This window comes from Haliaeetus albicilla, chromosome 8, assembly GCF_947461875.1.
Source record: "Haliaeetus albicilla chromosome 8, bHalAlb1.1, whole genome shotgun sequence".
Lineage (NCBI taxonomy): Eukaryota > Metazoa > Chordata > Aves > Accipitriformes > Accipitridae > Haliaeetus > Haliaeetus albicilla.
In genome coordinates, this window is record NC_091490.1 from 41465228 (window position 1) to 41487119 (window position 21892).

Sequence of the window (21892 nt, forward strand, 5' to 3'; positions counted from 1 at the left end):
CCGGTGGGTGCCGCGGGCTGAGCACGGAGGAACTCATTGCATGGGAGAGAGGCCGGGAGTCAGTGGGTGGGGGTGCACGGGGGGCTGAACACAGGGTGTGGGTGTATGAGGGTGGGAGCACAGGGGTGTGGGTGCACGGGGGTGTGGGTGTAAGCACGGGTGGGTGGGTGCACGTGTGTGTGCAAGGGGGTGTGCGTGTGCCCGTGGAATGATGGGGGGGGGGCATAAGAAGGTGCCGAGGCGGTGGCGGGGGAGTCGCCTCCGGTAAACGGGCGTTTATTGGGGCCGCGGGGTACAGACCGCGGGCGGCCGCATGCATGGCCGCGGGAGGGGGGGGGCACCCGCCGCCCCCCACCCTATTTACAGCCTGTCACCCTCCCCCGGGGACCCGTCACCCCAGGGCGGGGCAGGGGTGGCACCGAAAGGGCACCCTTTGCCAGCAGAGAGTGGGTTCGGTGGGGACCCCCCCCCGAGCCCCAGCGGTGCCCCCACACCCCGGCTGTGCTTTCCAGGAGGGGGGTACTGGGAGGGGGGGTGGTGAATGACCCCCCCCCCCCAAGCTGGCACTGGGCAGGGGTTGACCCCAGGCCGGGGGGGCGTAAGTGTGTCCCGTCCCTAGATAACACACACATTTGGGGCCCCCCCACCCCCCTGCACCCCAAATATTCACCGTGTTCCACCACTGCAACCAACGCAGCCCTGTGGCACCCCCCGGCCGGGTGTCCCCAGGGTGCTGGCAGCACCCACAAGCCCCCCCCAAGGGTTGCCTGGGTGCAGGTGACGGGACCGAGGGGCTGCGGGGTGGGGTGGGGGGGTCACATCGGCTGTGCCCGTGTCCGTGCGTCCATCCTGCTGCCTCCCAGGGATCCCCCTCCCAGGGGTGCCACTGTCCCTGGGTCCAGCCTGGGGAGGGGACGGGATGGACGGACACCCCCCCCCCCCCCTTCCCAGGACGCAGGGCAAAGCAGCCGGAGCGCGGGGCACTGCCCCACGCCAACCGGGGGGGACACCCCCAAACCCTATCTGGGGGCACCCAGGGGGTCCCTGTCCCCCCTCCACCCACGCAGCATCTCACCCCATGCCCGCAGCTCCTGCCCAGCCACCCCTCCCTGTCCCCAGGGAGCCCTGGGTGGGGGGTCCCCATCGTTGTCCTGGGTGGGTGGGGGGGGGGGGAACGACACGCGCAAGGTGGGACCCTATTTTCCCGAGGGAGTCCGCTCCATGCCGTAGCGCAGGAGATGGTGGAGGTCCGTCAGCGCCCGTGGGGGCCCGGTGCCGGGTGCCCGCGGTGCGGTGCCGTGTCGCCCGTAACCACCCGCCGGCGCCTCGCCGCTGTTGAACGTGTGGTTCCTCTTGAGGTGGGCGCCGGGGCGGCCCGTGCCATTGTTGGCGTTGAAGTTCAGCTGCTCGGGGTGCCAGGGTGGCCCCTCGGTAAAGTCTCTCCCCTCCCCGCCGGGTGCCGAAACCACCCGTCGGCGATCGGGGCTGGGGTGCGGCGTGCCGGCGAAGTCACCGTAGGAGCTGCGGGGTGGGCGGCGGGTGCCGGCGGGTGGGTGTTGACGGGTGCGGGGACCCTCCTGGGTGTCCCGACCCCAATGCCCGTCACCCGAGGAGTCGCTGAGTTCGGCCTCCAGCTCCTGATCCACCAGGATGGCGTGGCAGGAGAGAGGGATACCGCGAGCCGGGCGGCCGGAGCCGGCGTGCAGCCGACCGGCGCCGGCGGCGGTAGTGCCGGATCCACCGGGGTCCCGCAAAGCGGCGTTGATGATGTTATGACTCTGCTCCCAGGTGCAGTTTTGGAGGGCGCCGGGGCAGCGTTTCTGCTGCAACGGGGTCTGCTCCGGCGTGGGCAGGACCCCCGAATCCAAGTCGTGTTGGGTGACCTTCCCCAACTCCTTGGGCCAACCGTTGGGCATGAGCGGGGCCAGCAAGGCGCCGGGTTGCCCGCCGCGCGCCCGCCGCTCGCCCAGCCGGCTGACGCTCACCACCGACTCGCTGTGCGCCAGGATGGTCTCCTTGTCCTTGCGACGCGCCAGCTCCTTGCGGTCCCGGTGGCCGATGAACCAGCAGACGCTGAAGCCGGAGATGACGGCGCCGATGACGAAGGCGGCTACGGAGGAGATCACCAACAGGTTCACCGATACCAGTCCGTCCGGCTCATCCACGAAGCTCTCCGTCACCAGCCCTGGGTGATGGCGGAGGGGGCGAGACGTCAGGGGACGGCCACGGTGGGGACGTGGCGGTGCCGCCGCCGCGTCCCCGAGCCCCGTCCCTGCCCCACGCTCACCCTCGCATTCGCCCAGGTGGGACGTGCTGCCGCCGCCGATGTCCTGCTCGAAGGCCACCCTGGGGGGGTGCAAATATGGGGGGGGGGGGTGTCAGCTGGTCCCTAATAGCCTGGCCGAGGGCTCCCAGCTTGCTTCGGAAAGCAATGAGTTTGCTGGGTCTCAGTGGTAGGGGGGTTTGCAGGAGCCGATGGTCTCTGGGGAGCCCCTGGGACCCCGCTGTGTCCCCCCATCCCCAGGCCTGGCAGCGTTACCTGGGGCTGGGCTCCAGGAAGATGCAGGATCCCTCCGGCGTCCAGCCGCAGTACGGGTCCCGGCTCCCGAGGCAGTTCCTGGCAGGGAGCGGAGATGTCAGGATCGGCCCCGACACAGCGAGGATGACACCGTGGCCCCCGCGAGGGACCCTGGCCCCGCACCACGCCGTGCCTCAGTTTCCCCTGGCCATGCTCCCAGACACGCTGAGTCCTTCCCAGCCGGATCCCGGCGTAGGGCAAATTCCTGGGATGCGACGGTAACCCTTCCCTGCTCCTCGCGTGCCCGCCCCACCGCAGCGAGCCCTGCCCACCCCGGGGAGCGGCTGAGACCGGCGCACTCACTTCATGCAGCCCGAGTGCTGCTGGCAGCGAGCCACTGGCACCCTGGCCACGCACGGGGGGAAGGCCAGCAGCAGGGACCCCGCCGCCTTGTCCAGCTCCAGCCCCAGGAGCCGTCGCTCGTCCTCTGTGTCCCGGCCACACCTGGGGACAGGGCAGAGATCGGCGTGGTCCCGGCCCTGGTCCACACCTGCCCCGCCATGGAGGCAGCCCCAGCGTAGGCTGGTCCAGAGGAGGGCATCTCACCCCTTCCCCCCACCCCATTCACCCCCCCACCCCTTGCATCCCTCTGACCCACCCCCTCCAACCATCCATCCATCTCACCCAACCGCCTCATTCATCCTCCCCTGTCACCTTGCAACCATCGATCCCTCCCTAAACGTCTCATCCACCCACCCACCCATCAATCCAACCACCCCCATCCATCCAGCTCTCCAACCACTCACCCACTCACCCATCCAACTACTCATCCATCCATCGACCCATCCAGCCACCCACCCACCTATGCACCCGTCCAACCACTCACCCATTCACCCATCCATCAATCCAGCCACGCATCCATCCATCCAACCATCCAATCACCCACCACACCTATGCACCCATCCGACCACTCACCCATTCACCCATCCATCAATCCAACCACACATCCATCCATCCATCCACCCAACCATCCAATCACCTACCCACCCACCTATGCACCCATCCGACCACTTATCCAACCATCCACCCATCCATCCACCCACCCAGCCATCCATCCAACCAGCCATCCATCCAACCAGCCACCCAACCATCCAATCACCCACCCAAAAATCCACACATCTGACCACCCCCACGCACCCACCCGGTCACCCACTCCTCCCCTCTCCTCCCTCCCACCACCCCAGCACCCACCTCCCGGGGTGGTAGGTCTCAAATTCCTCCAGGAAGACGCTCTGGCTGCCAGGGGCGGTGGGCATTGGGCTGGTGCTGGCATTGGGCTGGATGAGGAACTTGAGGACGGTGCCCGTGCTGGAGCCGAGGAAGACCACGGTGTGGTTGCCCCACGGCCCCGCTGCATTGTCCACCACGATCTTGCGGAGCTGGTACCTGCGTGGTGTGAACAGAGCAGGCATTGGGGCGTGCGGGAGCCTGCGTGTCCCCAGGGAGGGGGAAACTGAGGCAGGGTGAGGCGCTGGGACCCCCCCCTCCCAGGGATGGACAGGCTGTGGCTGGCCCAAAGCAGGGAGTCCCCAAGCAGCGTGAGGGACCATGCAGATCCCAAATGGAAACTAGTCCAGATCCTGGCCAGGACCCATCCCAGGTCCCAGCCAGACCCATCCCAGATCCCAGCCAGGATCCTGCCCACATCCTGCCTGGACCCAGCCTGGATTCCACCCAGATCCCACCTGGGACCCAGCTCAGATCCCACTAAGGAACCAGCCCAGATCCCCCCGATCCCTCGGCAGGATCCCAGCTGCTCCCCGGCCCCACGTGCCCATCCCCAGCCTCGTGTCCCTGTCCCCAGCCCCACGTGCCCAGCCCCAGCCCCATGTCCCCATCCCCAACCCCATGGCCCCGTCCCCAGCCCCGCGTGTACCCCGGCTGCCCTGCCGGCAGGAGGCTACAGCCCGAGAGCGCCGCTTGATTAATTCTCCATCAAGCAGCAATTAAGGCAGATTTAATTAGGACGAAACAATCTTGACTGCAAAGTTTATGAGATTTATCAGGTCTCCCAGTGCTCCCTCGGTGCTGGCACACACGTGCAAGGGTGGCCCAAGAAGGTCCGGCCAGCACCCACCAGCACCCACCAGCACCCTCCTCAGGCCGGATCCTGCCCCGGGGCACTCACCGGCTCATGGTGCGGAGGATCCAAGGCACATTGCCCAGGGACGGCACCGCCTCGTCCATCAGTGGGTGCGTCTTGACGAAGTTGAGGATCTCGTCGGGGAAGGTGCTGGAGGAGTTGTAGCGCATCCCCGGGGATGCGCAGCACCCGGGCCTGCGGCCGCGCCACAGCTCAGCGTCCCCGCGGCCGTGCTGGCCCTGTCCCCAGCCCTGTCCCCAGCCCAGCTGGTACTGGCCATGGCTGTCACTGTTCCTGTCCCCAGTCCCCATCATCATCCCCACCACCCTCCCTGCAGGTACCAGCCCTGATCACTCCTGTCCTCCTCCCTGTCCCCATCCTGTCCCTGTCCCCATCCCTGACCCTAAACCCACTCCCATTGCTCTCCCTTTAGGTACCAGCCCTGTCCCTGTCCCCATCCCAATCCCCGTGCCCCTTCCCGCCGGTCCCAGCCTGGCTGTCCCCATCCCTGTCCCAGCGGCGCGTCACTCACCGAGGCTTTGGCACCAAGTCCTCGGGCACGGGCGTCCAGATGGACTCGGGCGATTTCTGCTCCCGGAAACGTCCCTCGAAGACGGCAGCCACTTGGGTCATGTCGAAGGCGCAGACGGCCGAGCCGGGGATGCTGGGGGGATGCGGGCACAGGGTGAACACCTCAACCCATCCTCCCACGTCCCCCACGGTCACTGGGGCGCACAGAGGGGTCCCAGCTCAGCCCTGGGGGTCTCAGCAGGGCACAAGAGGGTCCGACCTGTTGGCAGGCGTGGAGAAGACGGCCAGCACCACGGGGCGCCCATCCAGTTCCAGGATGTCCGTCACGGCTTGGATGACGTTGAAGTAGAAATGTGAGTCGCCTGGCACGGAGCAGTTGAGCCGGGCCTTGAGGAAGGAGGTCCACTGCTTCTCCAGCACCCGCTGCGAGCCCCCCATGTCGTTCTTACACACCCGGGCCACCCGGGACACCACCACCTGTGGATTGGACACCCATCGTCACCTGGTACCCAACCCCGATGACCATCCCTTTGTCCCTGTCCCCACCCTGGGTGTCTCAGGCCACCGCAGGGATGTCTCCCACCTTCTCAAGGTAGTTGAACTCCATGGCGATCTCCCGGAAGAAGAAGTAGACGTGGCTCCTCCATTCCACGGCGTGCACAAAGTAGGGCTCTGCGGGGACAGTGGCAGGGTCAGGGATGTCCCAGGATGGCGTGAAAGGGGACGCGTGCCACGTCTCGGCATGGCACACGGTGGGCACCGCGCCGGGGGAGGCACCTTTGAACCATTTGGAGTCGTGTTTGACGGTGCGGAGGGTCGGGCTGTCCCCCAGGCTGCGGTAGATGACGGCATCGATGGCCAGGAAATCCGTCACCGTGGCGGTGAAGAGCATCCCCCCTGCGTGGGAGAGGGGCGTCAGCCGGGCGCGGGGCAGGGGACGGCGGGCAGAGCGCCCGGCACGGTGCCGGCGGTGCCGGCACTGACCTGTGAAGAGGGCCACGTTGGCGTGCTTGGGGTCGTAGGGACACCGGGCCATGCCGCTGATGTTGTCCCCGATGGGCTCCAGCGTGTCCATCTATAACGGGTGAGACGGGGCCGTGAGCGATGTCACGCAGGCACCGGGGTCCGGGCTGCCTCGGCGGCGCGGGCGGGAGCATCCCCTGCCCGCAGAGCCGGTCACCCAGACACAGAGGGGGTGACACGAGGGGTCCCGGGTGTCCCTGTCCCGGCGGGGTGTGGGTGACTCACGCTGTAGTTGGCACAGACGGGGTTGAAGGCGTTGGTGCCGCAGACGAAGAGCAGGCTCTCGTTCCGCACCAGCAGCACCTTGACGAAGTTACGGCACTCTGCCTGCACCGGCGAGAGGGGACCGTCACCCCTCGGCACCTGCAGCCCCCCCACCCCACCCCTGGGTGCTCCCGCTCAGGCCCCCATTGCTGTGAGGGTCTGGTTTGGGGGGTGTTTTCACCCCAAAGTGGCATTTATGGGTCCTGGAAATTGGATTTCTGGCAGCTGCTGGGCTGTGCCTGCTCTGATCCACAGGCCCGAAATAATTAGTTACAAACCCAATTATCCAAGCGGCCAATAAATCACAGAGACACAACCGCTGGCAGGGAGCGGGGAGACGGACGGTGACACCGGGGGGGGACACACGGGGTGGCTTTGTCCGAGTGACATTGGGTGCAGGAGGGTGCTCGGTCCCCACCCGGGGGTGAGTCTCATGGGGTGCAGACCCCCCCACCCCGAAACAAACCTCTTGTTTCCCCTTCATCCGGCAGATGCTGATGTCGTGCTGGTTCGAGCGCCACGTCAGCTTCTGGGCGGGGGGAGAAAACCCAGTGTGGGGCTGGGAAGAAGCCAGCAGCCCCCCCCCAGTGTGTCCCCCCTGGTACCCGGGGGCTCAGCACTTACCCGGTGGTAGCGCATCTCACCGGCACCGGTGGGCTGCAGGCTCACGCGGTAGACATTGTCCCTGGGGAGGGGGACACGGGTGTCACCACCCTGCAGGACTCCCAGCTGTGATGCTCGGGGGCACCCTGGCGACGTGCCCCCCACCGAGGCATGTTGGGGGGGCTGTGGGATCCACCACCACCCCCTTGGGGAGATGTGGGGTGCTGGGGTGGGTGATGAGCATCACTGGGGCAGGGACAGCCCCACTGGAGCCCCCCGGGATACCCCCTGGCAGATTTTGGGGTGTCCCAGGACAGGTAGTGGGGTCCCTCCCTAGCAAAAAGTGTTGGGGTGGGTGTCAGGTGCCCACCCCCCCAGGGAGGGGGAGGCTTTGGGGTGCCACGTTTCAGACCTGTCTCCGATGAAGAGCGTCCGGTTGACCTTGAGGATGCGCTGGATGTTGAGGCGTTGGGTCCCCCCACCCTCAGGGCCAGCCGGGCGGCTCGTCCCGTGGCCCACGAAGACGGCGTAGTGCTTCACATCTGGGGGGGACACACAAGGGGGGAGGTGTCACACGCTGCCAGGGCATCCCCACCCACCCCAGCTCCCCCAAAGCACCCCAAAACCCCTGCCCATGGGTGCCCCCCTCCTGCCTTACCCCCAAAGCACCCCAAAACCCCATCCCCTCTCCATGCCGAGCCACGTTCCTCCTTGCACATCTGATGCAGCACCCTGACCCCCAGCCAGCACCCCCCCCACCCCGGGTGGGCACTCACAGTCCTCGGGGGCCACAGCGATGGGGCCAGGCTCCTCGGGGAAGGTGCCATGGGCCGTCCTCTCCGCCGCGAGCAGGAGCAGCAGGACGAGGGGGACGCGGGGGGGTGGCCCCATGGTGTCCCCCGGCATGGGTGGGCACCCACCACACCTGTGGGCACGGGGAGAGGTGGGAGGGGGGGGCAGCACCCACCCGGACGCTTGGGTTCCCTCCCCATCGCGTGCCACTGACTCCCCCACCCCAGTAGCACCCACAATCCAAACCCATCACTGGTGCTGGGGTCCGGGGGGGTCTCGGGGAAGGCGGGGGGGGGCTTAAGGCGCCGGCGCTGGGCCGGTGCCAGCGGCGAGGGGCCGGCAAGGGATGCGGCTGGGATTGGTGATAGGGAAGCGAATCCTTCCCCGGCTGAAGAATTTCAAATATGCTGGGAAAAGCGGCCCCCGTGCCCCCGCCGAGTCACCCCCAGCGCCTGCGCAGCTCCGCACTGGGGCTACTGGGCCCAAACTGGGCCTTTCTGGTGGCTCCCCAACGACAACCCATGGGCGAACGAGGCCAGCGCGTGGCGGCATGGCAGGGCTGGGGACATGGGGACAGAGGGGAAGCCAGCGAGACTTTTCCCCCCCATCCGAAATGCCATCGGAATGGCTCGGCAAATCCCTGGGGACACTTTGGAGCGCCACGTGCCATGGCACCCTCCCAGCAAGACAGCCCCAGTGCCACCACTACCGTCCCCCCACCGCGCCGGGCCACCGTCACCGTCCTGCCCCACTTCCCGTGGGGCAGTGGGGACGGGGGTAGGGCTGGGTAATTAGCAGCCAGGCGGGGATTTAATTGATTATCAATTCCATGAGAGCAGGGAGTGGGTCCGATCGAACCGTCGCCCTCCTGCCGCCGCGTCCCCCGCGGGGAGCGAGGACGGGTGACATTGCGTGGGGCTGGGGGGGTCACGGCGCCAGTGGGGACACTTGACCCCGTTCCTTCTGCGGTGTCACCGGTCCCGGCGAGACCCGGCACTGTCCCCATCCCGGTCCCCTCTTCGGTGTCACAGCCTCCGGGGACGCCTGACCCCGACCCCGCGGTGTCACAGCCCCCCCCGGGTAGGACCTGACCCCAATAGGACCTGACCCTGGTGTCACAGCCCCTGGGGACAACCGACCTCGTCCCCACGGTGTCGTGGACCCCAGGGACACCCGACCCACTCCCCTCAGTGTCACAGCCCCCAGGGACACCCGGTCAAAGCCGGCAACGCCAGCGGCACAACCACGGCAAACTCCAAAAGCGAGCCGGAGGGTTGGCGTTGCCGACGAGTTTGTGACAAGGAGCGGGATAGGGGGGATTTTTCCCCAAATTAGAGGGAAATGAGCTGTTTCTAGCACAGGGAGCTACCGGTTTGTCACCCGCGGCACGCCGACACCGGCCCGGCTGCACCTATGGTGCAGCCGGGCCGGTGTCGGTGTGCCGCGGGTGACAAACCGGGCAGGACGGGCTCCATCCCCTGGGGAACCAGCCTGGAAATTCCTATTTTTTTAATCTATTTTTTGTGCTTGGGCTGTTTTATAAAAGCCATTAACAATTTAATTGCTATAATTAAAGTCTCAGAGGCTTTTACCACCCGACCTGAATTAGGGGGCTCCCCCAAACCATCCCCCCCTCCCCAGCTTTCCCTTTAGGGGCTGTCGGGGGCTCCTCGCCCAGCCTCGTTACCCAAACGAGCCATTCCGCTTGGGTAATGATGTCCCCACGCCGTAACTCCCCTCAACCCCAGCATCATCCAAAAATCATCAAATTTAAGCATCCCTGTGGGGTCCCCAGGTGCCAGAGCTGGAGGGGGGTCCCCAAAAAGCAGCTTGAAGGAAGGGCTCAGCGTATATCAGCCACCTGAGAATCCACCCACGCCGGGTGGGATTTGGGGCGCGGGGAGGTCGTGTCACAGCCTTGGGCCCCCATAACCCCAAGCTGGGGGGTCTGGTGTCACCGTCCGTCCCCCCCCAAGCCTGCGTGGTGACAGCGGGCGGGCGCGGGGTAACCGGAGCCTCCGGCACCATAAATGCCTGCGATTGTGCGGGCAAAGAAAAGGCAGCGAAAGCAGCGGGGAGGAGGGGGCCGGCGGGGAGGGGGGCACAGCGGGGAGATGGGTGACAAACAGGGACCCATTCACAGCGGTGGCGGAGGAGAGGGGACGGTCACCGTGCATGTCTCCCAATGTGGTTGTGGGGAAACTGAGGCAGCGGGTGGGGATAGGGCAGCTGTGCTGGGGATGTGCCTGGTGGGCTGGGGGGGCTGGGGGTCTCCAGCTTGAATGTCTGTGACACAGAGCGGCTGAACAGCCTCGGGCATGTCCCTTGTCCTTGTCCCTGCTGCAGCCCCCTGCTCCGTGCCTCAGTTTCCCCATTTGAAAGCACGCTCAGCCCTCACCCACTGCGCAGAAGGCTTTGGGGGGGGGGGGGGCGGGGCAGCCGCACACCCTGTCCTTCCCCCCCCCCAGCATCTCCCTGACCCTCAACACAGGGGTGATGGGGACAAAGGGGGGGGCAGCCCCTCAGTTTGCCCCCCCCCATGCCATAATTTCCAGCGGCTGATAAAGGGGGACTGCAGTGATCCCCTAGCGCAGTGGGGTCCCTGTGACCCCAAAGAAGGGGCTGCCAGCCTCCCCCATTCCCCCCCACCCCCCAGGGATTTGAGCCCTTCACCGTGGTGTCTGGGCATGGCTCCCACCCCCCCAGCACCCCACTCTGCCCACCTGAGCTCCGCCGGCCGCCTCCGCCGCTGGCCCTATGGCACTGCCACCGCTGTCCCCCACCGCTCAGAGGGGGGGTCCCGGACGCCTGGGTCCCATAGCTGGGGGTGGGTCATCCCCCCGCCCCAGGATGCCCCAATGGCACTGGGGGCTCCGGCGTCCCAAAACCAGCTCAGCTGTCACGTACACCCCCCCAGGGACCCCCAAGGGAGGGGGGGTCTTTGCCCCCCACCCGCGCCAGGTGGGAAGGTAGGGCTGATGTCACCGTAACCGGAGCCATCACCCCCCCCCCGGCAGCTGTCACCGCAGCCGGGGACCCGGGGGGGGCCACCCATGGGACACCCCAAGCGGCACCACGGCGTCCCCCTCCAAAAGCATCGAGCCGGCATGAGCCCACCGGTGACACCCCGGTGACACCCCCACACACAAGGCACGGTGGGGACAGAGGGACCGCGGTGTGTCGTCCCCCCCAATCTCACCGGCCATCGCCGCTCCCGGAGCTGATCCCGGCTCGGCTCATTCCCATGGGATCCCAGATTCCATCCGCGCCGGCTCAGCCTCAGACATAAACCCATTAGAAAGGCACTGGGAAATGGGGGGGACACACTGGGAAATGGGGGTGGGACACACCAGCCCTGAAATTCCTTAAAATACAGCCTTTTGGGGGAATAATGGTAGCGGCGGCCCAGCACGACCAGCCAGCGGCCTCTAATTAATCAGAGTTCGTTAGCAGGGATCTGACGAGGGGCACGTTATTCAACCCCCCCGTACGGAGCGACGGTATTACCTCAATATCTAAATCCCTTCCCTTTCCATAGGGCTAATGCTGGATTTTATTTGCTGTTTGGGGTAATTTCCTTTAGAAAGTACCCAGCGCCGATAAGCAATCCGCAATTAGATATGCTAATGAGGCTTTTATAAGCAGCATTAAGGAAAATGCCCCCCCCCCCGCTTGCCAGCCCCCCGAAACGCGGCTCCTGGTCCCCAGAGCATCCCTTCCTCGGCGGGGTCGCATGGGGGGGGGCACCCCCCCTCCAGTTGCCATAGAGGGGGTTTGGGGGTCACCAGCAGTAGCCCCCCCCTCCCTGAAATTCCCATGGGGACCCCCCCCCCCCAACCAACCCAGCTGCTGCTGCCCCCAGGGCTTGGGGTGGGGGGGCTCAGTCTCCAACCCACCGCCCCCCCCGGGTTTCCGTTCCGGGGCCGGTTCAGATGGCAGAGCCAGGAAGCAGCTGTCCCCACGACGGAGCAAATGTCACCCCGGCCACCTGGCACCACGGGCTGGCCCTGGCCCTGTCCCCTGCCATGTGTGTCCCCCCCCCTCCTTTTGCCAAGCAGCACGTGGGGGGGGGTCTGCAGGCAGTTAGGACCCCCAGAGCTGAGGATGGAGGAGACCCCAGCGTCAGTGGGGTCCCCATGTGGGTGACGGGGACAGGGGGCCACCGGCGTGGTGGTTTTTTTGGGGGGGGACACGACACACACACACACAGCACCCACCATTTACCTTGGCGCTTCCACGGCCCCGCCGGCGGCTCAAATGTCCCCCCCGGGCCTCCCGCTCCGGTTACCGGCTCCGCTTACAGCTGCCGTTTATAGCCCCCATCCCTGTCCCCATCCCTGTCCCCTCCCCATCGCCCACGACACCCCCCGAGTGGGGACCAAGGCGTCCGGGTTCTCTGGGACATCCTCAGGCACAAAAGGGGGTCCGAGCCCCCGACACGGGTGCTGGGGATGGTGGGGACACCCCACGGTCACTTTCGGTGGCTTTGTCCCCGCATCCGTCACCCGCTGCGGGTGCCCAGGGGTGAGACGAGCTGCTGGGTGCTGTCAGCACCTTTGATACCCGCCAGGTGACACCCATGGGTGCTGGGTGCCCCCCCGGCATGTCCATTCCACGCCAGGGAGGTGCTGGTGGCCGGCCAGAGCCGCATGGTAATTTGCATATTAAATACATACTCATCTGTGTATTAAGGACGGTTTCCTATCGAAGAGGCATCACGCCTCACACCAAAATAAACCCCATCGAGGGGACAGTGGGGGTGGCACGCAGGGATGCTGTGTGTCCCCCCCCAATTCACAGCTTTTGTCCCCTGTCCCCAAGCACATGGGTGCCCTGTCGCCCCCCCAATTCACAGCCCTTGTCCCCTGTCCCCCCAGGGCACACGGATCCTCCTGTCCTGCTGGTCCCCCCAAGGCACTTGTCCCTACAGACACCCCCCCACAATGTCCCTCCTGTCCCCCCCGTCACCCTCCTTGTCCCCAAGGGCACTCATTCCCTTGTCCCCAAAGTCACCCCCCCCATCCTCCCTGCTCACCTGTGCCACCTCAGGGGCTCTGCACCCTCACAGGGTCCCCTTGGGGTGCCAAAGCCTCACCCCGGCACCCCATTTTGGCACCCACATGGCCCCAGGGCCACCCCAGCCATGGGTGGCCGCAGACAGGTCCCACCAGCAGGAGCAGGTCTGGCTGCTCTGAGTCACCGCTTCCAGGCTCGTGCCTCAGTTTCCCCTCAGTGTGGGAAGGGGGAACCCCTTGCTCCCACCCTGAGCCTGGCCACCGCTCCTGGGAGCCCCCACCCAAAGCTCTGCTGGTCCCCTGGATCACACCTCCCCTGTGCACCCCAGGGTGCCCTGTCCCCAGGGAGCCCACATCCCCCAGGAACCCTGCCCGCAGGGAGCCCTGTCCCCAGGGAGACCCTAACCCTATGGAGCCCACGTCCCCTGGGTGCCCCATCCCCAGGGATCCCTGTCCCCAGGGTGTCCCCATCCCCGTGGACCCCATGTCCCCAGTGTGCCCCATTCCCAGGGATCCCTGTCCCCAGGGTGTCCCCATCCCCATGGATCCCATGCCCCCAGCGTGCCCCATCCCCAAGGATCCTGGTCCCCAGGGTGTCCCCATCCCTGTGGAGCCTACATCCCCTGGGTGCCCCATCCCCAGGGATCCCTGTCCCCAGGGTGTCCCCATCCCCGTGGACCCCATGTCCCCAGCATGCCCCATCCCCAGGGATCCCTGTCCCCGGGGTGTCCCCATCCCCATCGAGCCCATGTCCCCTGGGTGTCCCAACCCTTGGGAGCCCCATCCCCAGGATCCCCCCATCCCCAGGGTGCCCCGTCCCCGAGCAGGCAGAAGGACGCATGGCTCCTGGTTCAACCCCAACAGCCAACAGGCAAACCCTGCTCCACATGGGAGACCCTACAATAACAAACCAGCATGTTTACACCCAGCTCCAAGCGGGAACCCTACAATAACAAACCAGGGTGCAGAGCCCCATCATTAACCGCACGGGAGGTTGCCGTACACATCCATACTGCTCAGAACCCCCCCCCCAAAAAAAAACCAAAACAACCCCAATCCTGAGAAAGCAACCCTACAATAACAAACCCACAGATTCCAGCAGCTGGGAAGAGCCAGCGGAGCTGGAGGAGGTGCCGGGGAGACTGGGAGGGAGTGCTCAGTCCCTCAGCCTGCTCATTTTTTAAACCTTAATAAAGTTTAGTTGTTGGTTTTGGTGGGTTTATTTTCATTTCGGGCTCCCCCGCGTCCGGCCACGCTCAGCTGCTCTGCTCCGGCCGGGAAAATGGGGCTTTTAATTGCTCCGAGCTCAGGAGCTGGTGCCTCGAGTTCAGATTTCCACGCTTCAAAACACTTATTTGTAGTTAAATAAGATTAAATATCCGCTCGGTGAAACAGCGCGGAGAGGGGTGAGGGGTGCAGGCGAGCGCTGGGGGGGTGGCAGCCCCCCCGGGGGTCCCCACAGGTCCCGGCTGTGTCACCGTCCCCAGCGTCCCGCTGTCCCCAAGGTGATGGTGGCCCTGGAGCTGCCACCCAGGGCACCCACTCTGCGGACACCCTTCTCCCTCCTCCGAGCCACCCACCTCCTGGGGACACCAAGGGACGGGGACATCGGTGGGTACAGGAGCCACAGCCACCCCCCGGCAAACCCGCTCCCGCCGCCGGCAGATTCTGGCACAGTCGGTGTGCCAGGAGAGTGGGAAGCGGCTGCCGGTGCCAGGGCGTGGGCCACGGCACGTGAGCCCAGCCTTCGCCCGGTGGCCTCCTCCTCCTCATCCTCCTCCTCCTCACTGCGAGGCTGCAGGCTCACCCGTACGACCCCGCTCCATCCCGCTTGCTGTTTCGCAGACGCCGGCTTCAAAGGCTGCGGCGGCGGCGGCACCCGCGCCGCGCGCTGCCGCGTCCCGCGACAGCCGGGGACGCGTGGGAGCTGCGTGGGGTGGCACCCACACCCCCCTCCGCCACCGCGTGCCACCAGCACCCCGGCACAGGGGCACCCGGAGCCTTGACCGGGCTGCGGGACGCATGGGAGCCGAGTTGACGTGGGTGCTGGCACTGCGACGCTGCCGGGGTGTGGGATGGGATGCGGGGTGGGACGGGGGATGTGGGATGCCGGATGAGATGTGGGATGCAGGACGTGGAGTGGGATGCGGGACGTGGGGTGGGATGCGGGGTGGGATGTGAGATGCAGGATGTGGACGGGATGCGGGATGCAGGGTGGGACACGGGATGCAGGCTGGGGCGCGGGATGCGGGATAGGGGACGGGACGCAGGCTAGGATACGGGATGCAGGCCAGGATACGGGACGCAGGCTGAGATGCGGGATGCTGGATGGGATGCAGGCTAGGATGCGGGATGCCAGCGGCAGCGCGGAACAAAGGGCCATTGTTCGCGGGCGCGCGCCCAGCGCCGCCGCCTCCGCGCTCAGCGCCTCGCCGGAAGGTCAGGTGTTTCCTCGCTGCCCTCGAAACAGCTCCTTGTTCTCCTGCCAGCACCGGCAAAGCCCGCTCGGCCACCGGTGGCCACCAGGCCGGCAGAGCCCCGGTCCCTTCCCTGCCGTCACCGCGTGCTCCCGGCCACCGGCACCGCAAAGCTCATAGCAGGACCCGTGACAAAGGTGCCTGTCCCCTGGGTGGCCCTGCCAGATGTGCCGGGTGTCATCTGTGTGCGGGTGTGCGCGCACAGGGTGTCACACGTGTGCGAGGGGGGGTGCACGTCATGTGTCGTGTGCGTGTGCTGGTGTCCGTGTGTGCAGCAGGCGTCACGTGTGTGCACCAGCGGTCATGTGTGTGCAGGTGTCAGCATATGCGGCAGCCGGCACACGCGTGCAGGCGTGTGGGCACCGGGCGTCATGTGTGTGTGCCGGTCCGTGTGCACTGGGTGTCATCTGCGTGCAGGTATGCGTGGATCATGTGTCGTGTGTGTGTAGGGGTTGGTGTGTGCACCGGCTGGGCACATGTATCTGGCACACGCGTGTGCCAGTGTGTGTGCACCAAGTGTCCCGTGTGTGCAGGTGTCAGCATGTGCACTGGCTATCACGCGTGTGCAGGTATTCGTGTGTGCACTGGCTGTCACGTGTGTGCAGGTGTCTGTACATGGGGTGTCACGTGTGTGCAGGTATCTGTGCATGGGCTGTCACGCGTGTGTAGGTGTCTGTGCATGGGCTGTCATGCATGTGAGGGGTGTGCAGGGACGCGTGTGCACAGGAGTGGCGTGCACGTCTGTGCATGCAGGGCTGGGGGTGTGTGTATGCACTTGTGCACATGGGCCATGCGCATGGGGCTGTTGTGCACGCGTGGGGGTACGCACACGTCTGCACACGCGTGTGCACGGGGCTGTCGTGCATGGAAGTAGCAGGGGCTGTGCAATGAACCCTGCGTGTGCACCCCAGCTCTGACCGGGGTGCTGCGTGGAGGGCGGTGGGTGGGAGCTGAGCACCCCCATACTGGGGAGGCCGCAGAGCCCCTCCCCACCCAGGCGGGCAGGATCAGGCCCCGGGCCATGCTCCCGGGCTATTCCCAGCGCTGACCTCACGCCGCGCCAGCTCCCTCCCCGAAAGGTGACATGAAGGATAGGGCGCAGCCGGTGCCGGGGCAGCTGCCGGGGTTATTTGCAGCTCTGCGCTCCCTACCTGCTACGCTGAGCAGGATCCGGCCCCGCACGGGGCGAGAACGGATCCTGGTTCCCAGCCTCCCAAATTGCCTTCTTAACGCTTCCTAATTTCCCGGCGCTTTATCTCGACGTCCTCCGGTGGGAGATGATGGATGGGGTTGATAATAAAAGCCAGTTACGTTCCCACCGCCCAAACCGGAGCCGGAGCCGGTTTCTCCGGGTGCTGCCTGTGGGTGCTGCCACTGTTGCCTCTTCCCATCCCACGCTCCTCCAGCACCTTGGATTTGCTGGGACAAGGATGGCCGCCACCCCCCCGTCCTGGTCCCCAGCTACTGCAAAGCCACACGCCATCTCCCGCTCCGTGCCTCAGTTTCCCCACCCGATGCCCGAGAGCCCCACGGGCATCCGCAGCCCCGTACCTCCCCGCCGAGGACGTGCCCGCAGCCGCCGCTCCCCCAGGGCCACCGTGTCCGTCCCCCCCACCAAGATCCATCCGGCACCAAACGCGGCACTGAGCTCGGCCGCGGCGCTGCCGGGTTTGATGAGATTATCCCGGCGGGTGGGATTACACAGGGAAAAACCGGGGATTAGCCGACGCTGCCACAACCACGGCCAGCCTCGCCACCAGCGAGCCAAACTGGGCTGAACTGGGAGGAACTGGAACCGAGGTGTGACTGCCAAGCCCTGGGGCTGGGGTCCCCTGGGACCTCCTCTGGGGACCGGTGGCTTCACCAGCCGTTCTTTAATTAACCGGCTGCCGGGAACTGTCACAAAGAGACGAGAGGGATCTTTTTTTCCCCTTTTTTTCTTTTTTTTTTTTAATTTGACAAAAGTGTAATTAAATAGGGAGTAAAATCCTGTTAGCACAAGGCAGCCCCACTGGGATCTCCTCCGCGCCAGACGATCACTCTTCCTCTCCCTCCCGCCTTCGTGAAGGGAATCGAAACCTCCATCACCCCTTTTGGGAGACGCAGCCGAAATCCGACAGTCCCCGGGGACGAGCCGGGGGGGGTCCCCAGGGCCACCAGGTCCCCTCTGCGGTGGGGCTTGGCGCTGCCAGGGATACGGCAGCATCCTTTTGGGTACCACGCTCCGGCAGCCACCTCCATCACCCTCCTGGGGATGGAGGGATGGGAAGAAGTGACCCAAGTGCCCCCCCCCCGGGACGCAGCACCCGTGATGCCGACGGCGATCGGGTGATGCCGGCGGCGGTCGGGCACAAACAGGCTAAGCAGGCGCAGCAGCACAGCCCAGATGGAGCCAGGCTTGCTCTTGGTTTTCTTTACTACTATTTATGTTGCCGAACACACGCCGGATGCCACCGCGCCGGCACCACCACAAAACCATCCTGCCCGGGCCGGTGGCAACCCGATCGCCCGGCACAGCGAGAGATACCGGCATGGGAAAAGCCACCGGTCTGAGCCCGGTAGGAAAACCTCACCGAAGGCAACACCGGGAAATAGATACGGCTGGAGAGGTCCCGGCGCAGGAGATGCACCGAGGGGCCGGCGCAGCTCAGCCCACTGAAAAATTAAATCGCATCCAAACTGGCAGGTTTAATTAAAAATATTCGAGCTTGTCTAAGGATACAAACTGCATCCGGCACTGCAGCAGGGATCTGCATCCAGCTCCGGTACCCGGCGAGCATCGCGCTGGCATGGGCCTCGTGGCCGGGCTGAGCCCCCCCACCAGCACCGGTAGGGTAGAGCTGGTGGGAAGGGAAGAGCCCTCCCAGGAGCCACTGGTTTAACTGGGAGCCAAACCATCACGTGGCATGTGAAGAGCAAGCTGCAAGGGATGCCGGCTCCGAGGGCCGAGGGGGCGTGCGAGGGGGACGGTGACACCCAGCCTGGCACGTCACCACCTTGCCCCGTGACTTTGGGCTCCTGGCAGGGCTCGGAGGGCTGCAAAGCCACCAAAACCCTCCCGGTTTTGGGAAAGCATCCAGGGGGGCAGCTGTGCCACAGGGAGCGGCACACCCACACGCCTGCACACGCCTGCACGCGCGTGCACGCGCCTGCACGCGTGTCCACGAGCGGGCAAGGCCACCGCTGCGGTCACCGGGCAGCGCAGCCCGGTTTGCCGCTGCCGGGAGTTGAATTTAGTGATTTCCCTTTGTTTATGGGAACGGCAGTTAAAATATCTTGGGAAGCAGCTCTTGGGGTAGGGGCGGGGGGGAAGGAGCCGCCTCCCCCGCAGCCGAAACACCGGTGGCACCATCGCCGCTGGTGGGGGCTGAGCTGCCCCCCAGCATCCTCAGAATCTGACCCCCCCGGGACCATCTCCATCCCCCCCCCCCAAACACAAAACCTCCCCACCGCAGCCACGTGCCCCGGTGACAGCGGTGACCCAATTCCCGTGTCACCCCGGGGACGCCGCGAAAGGGCCGTCTCGGCGGGGGCCGGCGAAGCATCGCTGCCCATGCTCAGCACCTCAGCACCCACCTGGATCCGGCCCCCAGCACCCAGCGGGGGACACACACCTGCAAACATCACCCCACGGCTTGTTGAAGTGGCGGGGGGGGACGGGGATGGGGACACGGGGACATCACGCTGCCAGGGCCTTGGCACCCAGGGCCAGATCCTGCACCGGCCGGCTGTGCGCAGAGCTGGGAGCTGCCCTCTAGTGTCACCAGTTCAGGCCCTAAATTGTGGCTAAAATTGCCCAGTGGGGGGGGGACACGGGACAGAAGGGCCCCCCCCAAGCCAATGCACCCCTTCCCCACGGTCATCTCAGCAGGATGGGGGGCTCAGCCATCCCCCCCCCAGTGCATTCCCAGGGCAGGATCTGGCCCCGCTGGGGCCAACCTGGACCCAAAGAGATTGGGGACCCGATGGGGGGGACAGTGATGCCACCATTGTCCCCACCTCTCCCAGGTGCTGGGGACAGGCAGAGGTGGGTGTCCCCAAGGTGGGGTCACTCATAGCAAATGTGTCCCCCCCCCCCCAGGTCCCCAGGGTGGGTGGAAGGGTCGAGTGCAGCACCCAACACTGGGGGGCAGCTCCCCTCTGCACCCCCCACAGCTCACGCCCTCGTTTGGTGGAGGGGAAACTGAGGCACAGCGGGAGGCAGCGCTCACCCAAGGTCACCCCGAGCTGATGGCACAGCCCCCTGCCCCCCCCACTCCTCTGGGGGGTCCCCAGCCCCCCCAAAACCCCCTGCACACGGATGGGGCTCCCCACTCCCTCCTGCCCCCATGGAGGGGTCCGGAGGGGCCAGCTGGGGCAGGCGGGGTCTGGGGGGGGCCCCAGCACCCCAACTGCTCTGGGTTATGTGGGAGCGATGGAGGTCAGGCCTGGGGGGGGCCGGGGTGGGGGGGTCGGGCTCAGGGGGTGCCCAGGGCACCCCGCAAGGAGGGCGACAGGGCAGGATTCGGGTCAGGCTCAGCACCCCCCCCATGTTATTTTAGGGTTACCCCCCCCCCCGGCAAACCTACAGACGGTGAGACGGTGCTGAGCCCCAAAAGGGGGGGACGGAGCCCCCCCAGCCCCACAGACGCTGCCTGCACGGGGCTCCCCAGCCCTGCCCTAATGCCGGGGGGGTGCCAGCCCCCCCCCATGCAGGGGGGGTGCCCCACTTCTACCAGGTGTCGCCCCCCCCCCATCCCTTGTCCCCAGCAAGTTACAGCTCCAGCGAGATGGAGCAAGGCACCCCCCCCCCCCAATTTGTGGGCACTCTGCTCCCCCCAGCCCTGCCAGGTTATTTGGGGGGGGCCCTACCACCAACCCCCCCAAGCTGAGCCCTCGCCACTCCCCGCTGCCCTTTCGGGGGCCGCATTGGCCGGGCCCCCCCATTTCAGCCCCTCCACCCCCCCCCAGCCCAGCAGAAGCTGCACGGGGTGGGGGGCACACACCAGCCCCCCTCTTTTCCTGTCCCCCCCCCAAAAAAAAAACCAAAAAAGCCCTGGCTGCTTCCCAAAGAAACGGCGGAGGCAAAACGGAGCCCGAAAAGGCAGGGATCCCCCCCCCCATCTCCATCCTCCCAGTTCGGGGGGGGCCGCCCACCCCCAGCCCATCGCGCCCATCACCGTGTCCCGGGGCTGGGGGGGGAGGTCGGTCGGGGTGCCGGCCCGGGGTGCTGATGGGTGGGATGGGGGCGTGGGAGGGGATGGGGGGGGTGGGACTGGGTGCTGGGGGGAGGGGATGGGGTGGGGGGGGGTCGGGTGTGGGACTGAGGGGATGGGGGGGGCGTCAAGGGAGCGGGGGGGGGTGCTGGGCTGGGGAGAGGGGTGCGGGAGCAGGGTGCTGGGGGGAGAGGGGGGTGCTGGGGAGGACCAGGGTGCTGGGGGGGGGGGACACGACACAGACACACACCAGGGTGCTGGGGGGGGTGGGGAGGATGAGGGTGCCGAGAGGGTCTTCGGGGTGCAGGATGAGGGTGCCGGGGTGGGCTGGGGTGGGGGTGCCCAGGGTGCCGAAGGGGACTGGGGGGGGGGATAGGATTGGGGTGCCAGGGCCGGGGGGGGGGGGACGACAGGAGGGGTGGGGATGGGGCTGCAGGTGCTGAAAGAGGGGGGGGGGGGGCGCGGTGCAGGGAGGGGGGGGGCAGAGGGGTGGGAACTGGGGGTGCCGAGGGGATAAAGGGGGGTGTGGGGGGGCGCCGGGGGGGGCCCCTCCAGCCCGTGACCCTTCAAGGTTCCGCCCGCTCCGCCCGGAGGAGCCGCTAACAAAAGCGCCGCTTCCCAATGCAGCAGCCGGCAGCGGGAAGAGGGAGGTGGGGGGGGTGTATAAGGGGGGGGCACCCCCTTTTTCCTCCCATCCCCCCGCAGAGAAGACAACCGCTAAGGAAGGGGGGGGGGACACGACACACCGGACCGCATCGCCCGGGGAGGGGGCACCGGCCGCGTTCTTACCTCGCCGTCCCGGGGTGAGAAGGGGGGTGGGGGGGGTGTTGTAGGTGGGTGGGGGTCGGGGTGGGGGGGGGGTGGGGGGGGGTGTCCGGGTCACGGCGCACCTGCGCCCACCGGCAGCTCGGTTCGGCCCGGCCCCGCTCCTGCTCCGCGCCGCCGCGGCGGGAGGCGCCGGGGCACCGGAGCCCGGGCGGGGCGGGGCCGCGGGGAAAGGGGAGGGAGGGAGGAACGGGGGGAGGGATGGCGGCGGACGGGGAGGGGGGGGAAGAAGAAGGAGCCGTTGCCGTTACCGGCGGTCGGGCCCGCCCGGTGGCTGCGGCTGCACCGGGGAGAACGGGGCTGGAGGAACCGCCGCCCTGCCCCCCGCCCCAGGGAGGCCTCGGTATCCCCCCGCCCCATCGGTAATCCTCCCCCCCCCCCCCCGAGTTTTGCCTCGGCAACCTCCCCGGCAAAAGGGTATTCCCCCCCTCTTTGACTTTCCTGGTAAGGGGAGGGGCTGGAGCCGACCCCTGCCCGCCCCCCCCCGTCCCCTGCCTCAGTTTCCC

General features: G+C 66.6%; 1 protein-coding gene across 2 annotated transcripts; it reads right to left on the reverse strand.

The window, feature by feature from the left end:
- Nucleotides 1-246: 246 nt before the first annotated feature.
- On the reverse strand, nt 247-21415 carry SEMA6B (semaphorin 6B). 2 transcript variants are annotated; one of them, XM_069790252.1, is made up of 17 exons: nt 21351-21415; nt 7859-8007; nt 7495-7624; nt 7104-7164; nt 6946-7008; nt 6441-6542; nt 6177-6267; nt 5970-6089; nt 5776-5864; nt 5452-5669; nt 5194-5325; nt 4707-4856; nt 3770-3964; nt 2882-3022; nt 2540-2617; nt 2288-2346; nt 247-2185 (listed from the first exon to the last, which is right to left on the reverse strand). In XM_069790252.1, the coding sequence occupies exons 2-17, from the start codon at nt 7986-7988 to the stop codon at nt 1197-1199; spliced, it is 2748 nt and encodes a 915-aa protein (XP_069646353.1). In that variant the 5' UTR covers nt 7989-8007; nt 21351-21415; the 3' UTR covers nt 247-1196. The 2 variants fall into 2 exon arrangements, with proteins under 2 accessions (XP_069646353.1, XP_069646352.1); XM_069790251.1 differs by lacking the exon at nt 21351-21415 and adding an exon at nt 10598-10973.
- Between the last annotated feature and the right edge of the window lie 477 nt (nt 21416-21892).